This window comes from Nicotiana attenuata, unplaced genomic scaffold (genome assembly GCF_001879085.1).
Source record: "Nicotiana attenuata strain UT unplaced genomic scaffold, NIATTr2, whole genome shotgun sequence".
Taxonomy (NCBI): Eukaryota; Viridiplantae; Streptophyta; class Magnoliopsida; order Solanales; family Solanaceae; genus Nicotiana; species Nicotiana attenuata.
Window position 1 is genome coordinate 1 of NW_017677352.1, and position 11,817 is coordinate 11,817.

An 11,817-nucleotide genomic window follows, 5' to 3' on the forward strand; every position below is an offset into this window, starting at 1 on the left:
AATATCAAAAGGTAATTTGATGAACAAGCTTATTTACTGATACAAATTATCTTTAAGAATGCAGGAACATAAATACATGATCCAATTTTAATTCAGGTGAACAAGTGTTAGGCTGCCTATAGAATAAACTACTTGGATGAGTTAGCCAAGATTGACTAAGAGAGGAAAAGAAAGTTGCTCTTATTGCCATGCGCAACAAAGACTTATCAATGATGGCTGTGTTAGCACCAGTGTCAGAAATCCAAGGAACCATTGGTGAGTTTAGAACAGAAAAAGAAGTGAAAACAAAGCAAGCATTGATGTATACCAGCTAGGGTTAAGCTGTAACAAGAGGACTCGAAAAAAGAAGGCGACGCTCCCTGAACAGACTGGAACATGCTGAATGATAGCTGGTCACACAGCGCGTACTTGCTCCTTTAGTAAGTCCTTGGCTTGCTAACAAGAGTTGATAGCCATTATCTCCTGCCAACTGTGGTAAGTTGCATTCCAACTGTTGCTTGTGATGTGCTTGTTGATTGCCAAAGTTGCCCCCCTCTTTGGTTGGTGAACTTGAAATTTTGAGGGATATCCCACTAGTTGTTAGCACTTTCTTATGATATGCCTAGATTTTTTTTTACGTAGTACTTGCAAATAAATCTCACTCCTTTTTTCTCCAACTAGAAGGTGTATTAGAATTATGTACTTTGTAGTCTCCTGAGTTCCTTTCGTGGCTGGTCCATTTTCTGTCCCACCTAGCACCCACACTCTCGCTCCACACCTAGCCGACCATCCCCGTCGTTCGTCAGGCATGCACATTACCCGCCCTACTCCAGCACCGCAAATAAAAATACTAGCGCACCCTCGCGCAGTCCCCTGCGTTAGGCGGTACCGCCAGAGCAAGTGCCCGGACCTAGCTCATCCTACGGCTTGTACTCGACACTCGACCAATACACCTTATATAGAGATTTTGATGTCATAAAAGCAGAAGAATCCAGAAAATGGAATGTAAGTCTAGAGTGTACCCCCTTTGTTTCTCTTGGTAGAAGGAGAATAATGAGTATGCCTGAGGGCAGTGCTAGGAAGAGGCTTCATCATCAAAAATATTTCCCCTTAACAGCTAGTATACAGCCATCATCCTCCAACCCCATCAGAGCAATTGGATCAGTTTTTCGGTTTTCAATTCATCTTACATTGTGTGTTTTTGCACCACACTTGCAGTCACAGTTGCATATCATGAAGGTATTAAGCACCTTCATTTGATCCCAAATTCTTTTAAGCTTAGTGAAGTATCCCGCCACATCACTAGATCCTTGGCTGATGCTGTTTAATTCTCTTTGCAGTTGGAATAATTTTGTGCCATCAGCTTGACCATACCTCTGCTCGAGCTCATTCCATAACTCTTCAGCAGTTTGTGAATAAATCACACTTTCTCCAATATCCTTGCTGAGTGAGCTGAGAAGCCATGCAATGACCATGTCATTGGATCTTTTCCATAGCTCAAAGAGAGGAGAATCAACAGATGGGCATCGACAAGTACCATTGATGAACCCCAATTTGTTCTTAGCCGAAAGGGAAATAAGAACTCCTCTACGCCAGTTTGCATAACTAGATCCATCAAAGCTTATGTTGATAAGGTTAATTCCAGGATTATCAGAAGAAGTTAAAAAATAGGGATGACAAGAATCAATTTGTTGAGCGGGAGTAAGAGTGATCTGGGAAGTGCTGCTAACAGCAGACGGAAGAGTAGTTTCTACCATTGTTGATAAAAAAATATAAGTCAGATTGCTTTGATTAAAGCTCTGATACCAAGAAAACGTTTAAAGGAGAAGAAAAAGAATTCTGAAGGAATTGATTCAATTTTCTGTGTAGTGAATGAATAACTCTCTGTACAGTTCGTGTATATATACAAAAATGAAGGAATCTTCTGATAACTAACTATGACAGCTGTGCCTATACAATTTGCTGCCTTCTAACTGACTATTAGATAAATACAAATATAAATAAAGAATTTATAGTGGATAAATCTGGATAAATTCTTAGGTGTCTTCTGGAAGGTCCAAAAAATAATATTGAGCCCAAGTGAATAAAGACCAAACATCTTCAGCCCAAAAACTAATAAGCCCCTGACTCCTTTCAGACACAAACATACGAGCATATTCAAGTCAAAATAGATCGATATTATTTAGGTCACTCCTCCACCATCTCTAGCTGCTTCTTCTGGTGAAATTCCGGCAGAAAAATTATCTCCGGCAACAGTATGCACCATGTTGGTATTTTTGTGTTCAAAAATCAGAAAATTATAGAATCAAACAAACGTTAGTTCAATAAACAAATCATAAAATAATTCCGAGCCTACTGAATGCACAATGTGTCCTTAAGGAATTTAATCCCCTCACTGTTGCCCAAGGTATACGGATTAATTCCTCCCAGGATAGAACAGAATAACTATTCTGTGATAGCGGCACTTCAAATCACAGAACTTCAGCGAACTCAACAAACGGAGCAAATCACACTTGACACTTATATTTATTTAGAAAATAATGCAACAATGTAGAAAAGAGGGGAGAAGATTTCAGATTTTCCATGTATGATTTCATGTCTAAAAATGAGTCCAAGCCTCTAAATTTATAGACAAAGGAAGGGTGATATGGAGAGGTGCAATCTAAAAGGTGCCTCTTCTATTTCCCATTCACACCCCTTAATAAAAACGCAACAATCCCCCACATGAATGGGGAATGGTCATATGAGGAAAAACATGCATGAAAATACTGTGTGATTCACAAATAAGGATTATTCGCATCTGGATAAGTAGGTTTCCCTTTGAACTTTCCGTAGTGAACTTATGTCTGATATACTCGGTCAATCGGTAGATTTGATATCTTTGAACCGTCGAACTTTGGTGTATACCTAGACAACCATAAGTCACACAATTAACCCTTAACCGTCCTTGGTTCTCACGGTTGTGTTCGTTTCAGCCATGAACACCGCCTGGTTTCATGAGTGCTTAGAGAATGGGCCTTTACTTTCATTCCCCTTAAAGCGGCTTACACTTAACACTCACATAGGTGATTTCTAAACGTGTAATCCTATAGACACACTATCTGGTCATATCCTGCCAGACTTAGAAAATCATTAAAAAGCTTTAAGCTTTATTGACTCATCAAAAAACCTTAATGCTTTACCTTGATTTCTCAACATTGTCTTCATCACGAGAATGGGTTGAGTTATTTGACAATGTTGAACCGTCATTTATAACTTTGTTTGATCTCTTTGAACCTAGCTCTTGGGATCTCCAGTCTACTAGGTAGAGTTACCGCCATGATGACTTATCCTAGGCCTTAGCCCCATTCCCTTCGATGATCTTTCAACTGCCTCTCTAGATAGGCCTTTTGTAAGTGGATCCAATACGTTATCTCTCGACTTTATGTAGTCAATCATGATAACACCACTAGAGAGTAGTTGTCTAACGGTGTTGTGTCTCCGTCGAATGTGACGAGATTTTCCATTATACATAAAGCTCCCTGCCCTGCCTATTACCGCTTGACTATCACAATGTATACATATAGGTGCCAAAGGTTTGGGCCAAAATGGAATATCTTCCAAGAAATTTCGGAGTCATTCAGCTTCTTCACCGGCCTTGTCTAAGGCTATAATCTCAGCCTCCAGTGTAGAGTGGTCAATACATATTTGTTTGGACGATTTCCAAGACATCGCTCCTCTACCGATGTTTAGAATCGGTTGAACCGGTGATCTAATTTGCATCACTATACACCTATATTATCGCGGGATACTTATTGTAGTGCAAAGCATAATTTGGAGTATATTTCAAATACTTCAAAACTCGTTTCATTGTCATGAAAGTTCAAATGCAAACTTTCTTATGTTGTAGACTAATAAGTCTCGACTTTCGATTGCATATCATATTATTGACTACACTTAATATAGTAATAGTATATTATAACAACAACTGGAATAATTGGCATCAGTTGTGACCACAATCTTTTAATATATAACACATTTATCAATCACTCCGTCATTTTCAAGCATTTGTATGTTATTTATTCATACGCCTATATGATATACAAATCATAGCACCTCCATTCAAATCCAACTTGCAATGGATTTTGGTCATGTTCATCGGTTGGTTCACCTCATTATAGACCAACGTATTAATACATTCGTTCATAAACGGTCATGTCCATACTAAAACGTACAGACTTATCTTTTCTGTGAAAAGTCACAACCTTCAAAGTGACAATATAAATTCTCAATAAAGAAAATGACCTTTCGAGAAAGGCACGTGACCAACTTCCGAATTAGTAGTTTCATCAACTAGTCTTCATTAAGACTAAACAACTGATGAATTTACCAACTACTATATCAATGTCCCTAAGGATTCGTGGGGTTCGAAGAATTATATTATCTAATTCTTCAAGATAATATATACATCACGTCTTAACATTAGCTTTTATTATGCACAAGTTAAATGCCCCCACATTTCACATGTTTCATGTGCCTTTTCTATCAACATATAATCCATACAAACAATGACTACATAATTTAGAGTATTCTTAATGTAAATACACTAGTTTGAAACCATTTGACGATATTTTCTAGTCAAATTTCGCATCCCATTGTTTGAGTGTTTATTTTAGTCCGTAAAGTGACTTAACAAGCCGACACACCTTCTTTCTTTTCCAGGAATCACGAACCCTTCATGTTGTTCCATATAAATTTCTTCCTCCATATCTCTATTTAAGAAGGCTGTCTTTTACGCCCATCTGATGGATTTCAAGGCCATACACGGTGGCTAACGTTATTACCATCCGAATAGATGTAATTCTCGTTGCCGGTGAGTATGTGTAAAATTAATCAAGACCTTCTCGTTGTCTTAATCCTTTGGCTATCAATCTTGCCTTATATTTGTCAATAGTACCATCACCTTTCATTTTTCTTCTGAAAATCCACTTAGAATCCAAAGGTTTATTTCCTGGAGGAAGATCAACCAATTTCCAAGTATGATTACTTAATATGGATTCTATTTCACTATCGACTGCCTCTTTCCAATATTGTGCTTCCGAGGAAGACAATTTTTCTTTAAAAATTTGAGGCTCATCTTCCAACACGAATGTCAGAAAATCCGGTCCAAAGGAAGTAGTTATCCTTTGACGTTTATTACGTCTTGGATTTTACTAATTCAACGTACTTTCCTTTGCTTCTTCCCGAGTTTGTTTAGATATTTCACTAGACGACTCACATTCCTTTTTATACGGATAAATATTCTCAAAGAATTCAGCATTATCTGATCCGATTACCGTATTAATATGAATGTCGGGATTTTCTGATTTATGAACCAGAAAACGATATGCCTTACTATTTGTTGCATATCCTACGAAAACGCGATCAATAATTTTAGGTCCGATCTTTGCCCCTTTGGGTTTAGGAATTTGCACTTTAGCTAAGTACTCCCACACTTTAAAATATTTAAGTTGTGCTTCCTTCCATTCCATTTTTCATATGGAATGGATTGTGTCACGACCCTATTTTCCATATAGGTCATGATGGCGCCTAANTCCATTCCATTTTTCATATGGAATGGATTGCGTCTTGCTATGGGGAACTTGACTGAGTATACAGTTATTTGGAAAAATAACTTTCCCCCCACAAGTTCTGGGGTAAACCAGAACTTATCAACAAGGCATTCATCGTCTCATTTAACGTTCTACTCATTCTTTCCGCAATTCCATTAGATTGCGCTAATGAAGGGACAGTCGTTTGGTGAATAATGCCATATTCCAAACATATTTCTTCAAACGCCGCCTCTATTGCTTTGTAGAGCCAACCACATGAACTGTTGTTTGTGTCATTAACAGAGCCAGAATAAATGGTGAAGTTTTTAATCTTCAAACCAATCTGACACCATCAGAATTAGTAAATGGTGAAGTTTTTAATCTTCTAACCGAGTAATACCTGATACCGGATCTAATACACGGTGAAGTTTTTAATCTTCAAACCGAATAATATGTGACACAATCAAATTTAATAAACGGTAAAGTTTTTAATCTTCAAACCGAATAATAAATTGGAGTAGAAAATCACTAAGATTTGAATCTCCAAAACGAGTATAAAGTCACTTAGACTTTAATTTCCGACAAATGAGTAGAAAGTCACGAAGACTTTAATCTCAACGAACGAGTACAAAATCATGCAGATTTTGATCTCGAAGTAGGAGTAGAAAATCACGAAGATTTTATTCTCCATAACGGGTGTAGAAAATCTCGAGAATTTTAATTCCCTTTCCAAATGGTTTTCCAACTAAACCATTATAACACTTTAAACAATTTGATCTCTTTCTCTAATCAAACACATATATGTTCATCTTTACATATATTATATTTATGATCTCAAAAATACTTCAAGTATTAATGTAAGCTTACATGAAAATATTCAAGGTTTTTCAAGGCCTTCCACCCCAAACAGTTAACGAAGAACCGATGAATATTTTCTGCTTGATATCTGACAAGCCACACCAAATTGACCATACATATATCACTTCTATTTCCTTCATAGTTATAAGAAATATGTATTTTTCCATGGGTAGGACCCATTAGATCATGCGTACTATTGGATGTCGTATATATCAGAAGCAAAAATTTTCTTCCTTGTTACATGGCTTTTCTAGAGCAAATCACAACCAACGTTTTCCAAGGCAAGAAATGTTGTGCCATTATAATCTGACCCAATAGGTGCGGATGGTTGAATGCACCATTTCACAATTAGATCCAAATGAGTATACACAAATGTGTTTACTAAGAATATTTTAAATCACATAGTCATTATTTGATTATATGTGAATGATATGTTTGACGAAATACTCCAGCAATTACCAATTTATAATGCTAGAAAGAAACAAATCAAGAAACATAAAATTTGCCAAATTCAGATTCGAACATATCAAAGGCATTCCAGAAAATTTCAAGAACAAAAAGTTTTGTACTTATCTGAACTTGTTTCATTCGAAGCATTCCCATCTTTGAATACTAAAATATTCTTCTCTAAAATTGCATGACACTATATTGAAATGCTATAACACTGTTTCCGACTTTGTCATTTCCATGACGTTTTGAGTCTTTCTTCTTTCTGTCTCCAACAAAAAGATGTTAAGACGAACACAAAAAAATTAAATTCCTTAAGATTTCTGGTATTTTTGTGTTCAAAAATCAGAAAATTATAGAAGCAAACAAACGTTAGTTCAATAAACAAATCGTAAAATAGTTTCGAGCCCACTGAATGCTCAATGTGTCCTTAAGGAATTTAATCCCCTCACTGTTGCCCAAGGTATACGGATTAATTCCTCCCAGGATAGAACAGAATAACTATTATGTGATAGCGACACTTCAAATCACAGAACTTCAGCGAACTCAACAAACGGAGCAAATCACACTTGACACTTATATTTATTTAGAAAATATAATGTAGAAAAGAGGGGAGAAGCTTTCAGATTTTCCATATCTGATTTCATGTCTAAAAATGAGGCCAAGCCTCTAAATTTATAGAAAAAGGAAGGATGATACGGAGAGGTGCAATCTAAAAGGTGCCTCTTCCATTTCCCATTCACACCCCTTAATAAAAACGCAACACACCATAATGCAACTATAGTCATCTTTCTACTTATCTTCTTTTCATCTTCATTTGCTTCATCCACCACAATTTCCTTCCCTTTGTTGAACTTATTATAAATCCAAGAAAGAAAATATTGACTAGAATTTTCTTCATTTGCAACTACATTTCTCTTCAACTCCAACATTTCCATTAGAAGCATCCCGAAGCTGTAAACATCAGCTTTATAAGAGATTGCTCCAATGCTTCTGCTGTAAGAGTCACAATGCTATTATCCGTTGGATATTGTTTAGCAAGTCCAAAGTCAGAAATCTTTGGGATGAAATTCTCATCCAAAAGAATGTTGTGAGGCTTTATGTCAAAGTGCAAAATTCGTATGTGACGATGCAAATACTCAATTCCTCGAGCCACTCCAACAACAATTTCATACTTTCTCTGCTAACATAACACAGGACTCCCTTCTTGATTGGTGATGTACTTATCAAGTGATCCATTGGGCATGAAATCGTAAACAAGAGCGCGCTCTGTTGTCTGAACACAATACCCGACGAGTCCAACTACATTCACATGATGAATCCTTCCAATGGTAGCTACTTCATTCATGAAATCTTGACCACCACCAGCTTTAGGCTTGCTCAACATTTTCACTGCTACATCCCTGCCACTGCGAAGCTTTCCTTTATATACTTTTCCATAACCTCCCTCGCCTAATTTCTCTTCGAACCCTCTGGTCATTCTCTTTATGTTTTAATAATTATATCTGATTGGAATAAAATTGTTTTGTGTCTGCAGAAAACCTTCAATCATATCATACATGGACACAAGCCTCCTTTTGAATTTGAACATCAAAAATACAATTATGATTGGTAGGCCGATCCCTAATCTTGCACCCAAATACATTGCAGGGTTGTGAAGTCATACAAAAGTAACTTCTACTTAAGCCAACAAAACATAGAGATGATTAGGAGTTTGAAAATTGTGAATGATTATATTGACGCTATAATATAATCTTGACTATTGAACTTTTTACAGATTGAAGATAATAATAGCCATCTCTAAACTTGACACTGTTTTGAAATATGAAGGTTTTGAAGAAAATCATTTTCATGAAGATTTCAACTAATAGCTTTAATAAATTTAGAAAAATTCGCAATTGTTCTGATAATTTGTTTTGTTTTTTGTCTTTTGTAGTTTTTGCCTGGCATATACATGCATAAATAAGTCAGAGAGGCCATTTAAAGTACGTTATGTAAGGGCATCAATTTGAATCACATATTTTCAAAATTAATAGGAATATATAGTATCTTTTTTTATGCAGGATAATTTGAGCTTCTTACTTCCCCTTTTGTATCTTCAAACCATTACAGTTGGTGATGTACTTTATTTTCTTGGCTACAAAATTAGGTTCATTATAGATAGTTATATGTTGTAGGTCACTTTAACCTAATGGTGTAAGCCTAGAAGTTAAAATTCTTCCCCTGTTCCACTATTTTCCATTCTAAATTCCTAACCAAATCAATTGATATATTAAAAATTAATGAAACGCTAATCTCTGTCTAACCAGATAGTTAGCTTGCTAGGAACAAGAGCTTACCTATGAAAAACTAAGCTAGCATCTCGGTGCTCCCTGGTTAGATTAATGCCCAAATATTAGCCAATTTAAGGAGAGATCCATGGAGAATTAATTAATATTAGTTCCCCCTAAATCGGATAACAATTAAATTTATACGTGGTTTTAAGGAGACGTGGTTTAATTCAACACGAGTAGTAAAGAATATTAGATAAACGAATTAAAGACTAAATAAACGATCAAACCAGTTATGATATTATGGCCAAGCCCGAACTTAGATGGAGGAGTGACCTCGTCCTCGATTGTACCCTCGGTTCGAGCCCAACTATGAACGGGAACAGAATAATTGAATAACAATTTTTGCAGTAGCTAAGAGGCAAAAAGTAAATTTGTATTGCTTTAGTTTGCCTGTTACAATGAGTGTTACAAAAGAAAAACTTCCCCTTTATATAGCAGGAGAGTTTCATCCTTGGTATAAGTTTAAAAAAGGTAAAAATCTTCCTTTCTTGTCAATTACTGATACATCGAGCGAGATTCGTGCCGTGATATCTGGTTGGGTGCGAATATCACGACCTTCTATCCGTTGTGTATAACCATTTACCGTGTTCCCCGAGGTCTTAGAACTCATTCTTGCCCGGGGCGTGTTGCTTTATCTTACCCGATGACGAGCACATCGTTCACTCCTCTTGGGTCTCGATACGAGGGGTCCCTAACCTCGATTACAATCTCGTGCTTCCATGCCCTTTTTTCGTTTTCTCACTAGGGAATCAGGGTAGACATTACCCCCGATTTTACCCGTACACAGAGAGTCCCCTCGTTTTCCGGAGAGTAGGTTTAGCGAAATGACGGGAAGTGATAGATGAACCCCGGTTCCTTCCTTCGTACGTTACAACCGAAACGACGGGTAACTCGAAACATTCCATCAGTCGCGTAGTTCTGACTTCGGACACGTGTCAGTCATCGGTTGACTATCCTCGAATGTGAAATGTCGCACATTGATTGTTTTTCCTCTATAAAAGCTTCGACCCTTTTTCACTTCTTCCACTTTCCAATTCTAGAATTTACCCTCGAACTCTCTAATTGCTTTTAACTCCTCCAAATCTTCATACATCGTTCCTTAAACCTTCATATCTTCATCTTCAATCCTCATACATTTTCTTTGGATCCTCAACCCAGACCTTCATACCTTCATACCATCTTCAAATCTTTAGATTTTCCTTCAAACCTTCATATTTTTCTTCAGACCTTCATACTTCCCAAATTACGATGGAAAAAACCTCCAAGTCGGTGCCTCAACAGGCTGCTCCTTTATCTTCCCACCCGGCTACAGATGCCGAGGTGTCCATTCCCGAGGTGGCTCAGAAGCCCCCCATGAAGAGCTTCGTACTTGGGGGCTACTCCATCGGGAGCGACTTCAATGTCGAGAAGGCCTCTAACCAACAGGATCGAGGTGAGGGAGCATGGAGATACATATTCTCTATTACTGAGGAAACTTTACCCTAAGTCCGAGCGGATTGTAATTGGGGAGGTAAAGATGAGGTCGTCCCCGGGCCCAATGACGAAATCACTACTCATGTGGAGGGGTATTTAAGTGTTTACAACCCCTTCACGCTCGCCCCGGTGGACCCCATAGTCCTTGCTTTTTGCAAAAGGTACGAGGTATGCCGAGGGAAAATCCACCCGTCCTTTTGGAGGATCGTGATCCTTTTGCGTCATTTCGTGAACAATACTGAAGCCCCTCGGTTCACCCTCGACTACCTACTTCGCCTATACAATCCCTGAATCTTTTGAGGGGGGCTTATCAAGCTCGCCCGCTGAGCAAGCAAGGCTCCGTTCTCGAGCATCGACAAGGACCGAGATCAAGGACTGCAGGGGAGGTTTGTTCGGGTTAAAACCGAAGAACTCATCCCTTCCGAGTTTCTGCCGTTCTCTGAGAAGTGAAACGCATCCCGTAAGTGCTATCCTTCTCGAGTATTTGTCATTTCTTTTTGTCCTTTCTCTAATTGCCTATGTTTGTCGTTGTGCAGCTGATGCCCAAGTTCCTAATACAGTTCCCCGCTTCAAGGAGTTGATTGAGGGGATTAGCAAACAGATTCCATATTCCAAGCGCGCATGCCACATGGCGCAATATCTCGAATGGCAATTGGGAGGCCCGTTCCCATGGTGAGGTCCTTTTCCGAATAGTTACTTTTGTACTTTTAGCTTACGTATTGCTAAATTTCCTTCTTTCTTAGAGGTTTGCCCAAGACCACCGAACTCAGGCTATTGGGTGAGGACGAGGATCCGTCTTTGCCTGCTGAACCCTCCACTTCGGAACAACACAAAGTCCCGCAAAGGAGGAGAAGAAGAAGAAGAAGAAAAGAGAGTCCTCGGGTTCCCCGGATGCCGAGGCGAAGAAGAAAAAAGTGACCATCCGAGTCTGGAAAACCAAGAAGAGCACCAAGTCCAGGTACCAGACTCCGATTCCCTCTACCGGCTCAGGGAAGAGCCCGAGGATGATGACCTCTTTATTGCTTATAGGTCGACCCTTGACGAGAAGGAGCATGAAACAACCGGGAAAGAGGACCACAAGGTCGATCCCCCTCTAACCTGGGAACCAGAAGGAGAGACGGAGGTTGCGACCACCCGGGAAGCCCCTCCTGTTCGAA

The 11,817-nt window shown here is 38.4% G+C and overlaps 2 protein-coding genes across 2 annotated transcripts; both read right to left on the reverse strand.

Annotated features, from left to right (window-relative positions):
• Positions 1-1,169: 1,169 nt before the first annotated feature.
• Positions 1,170-1,736, reverse strand: LOC109221380 (the record flags this gene model as incomplete). Its single annotated transcript, XM_019385864.1, has 1 exon — positions 1,170-1,736. A coding segment is annotated over exon 1 (567 nt), but the record flags the coding sequence as incomplete, so codon positions are not given.
• Positions 1,737-7,791: 6,055 nt separating this feature from the next.
• Positions 7,792-8,334, reverse strand: LOC109221381 (rust resistance kinase Lr10-like). The gene is made up of 2 exons (XM_019385865.1): positions 8,050-8,334; positions 7,792-7,950 (listed from the first exon to the last, which is right to left on the reverse strand). The coding sequence occupies exons 1-2, from the start codon at positions 8,332-8,334 to the stop codon at positions 7,792-7,794; spliced, it is 444 nt and encodes a 147-aa protein (XP_019241410.1).
• Positions 8,335-11,817: the final 3,483 nt, after the last annotated feature.

What these genes read in the sequence shown, in the direction of transcription:
- LOC109221381 (XM_019385865.1), bottom strand. Translation starts at nt 8,334, where the DNA reads ATGACCAGAGGGTTCGAAGAGAAATTAGGCGAGGGAGGTTATGGAAAA. An exon ending in CCAATCAAGAAGGGAGTCCT is followed by an intron (nt 7,951 to 8,049) that starts GTGTTATGTTAG and finishes TTTGACATAAAG; the next exon opens with CCTCACAACATTCTTTTGGA.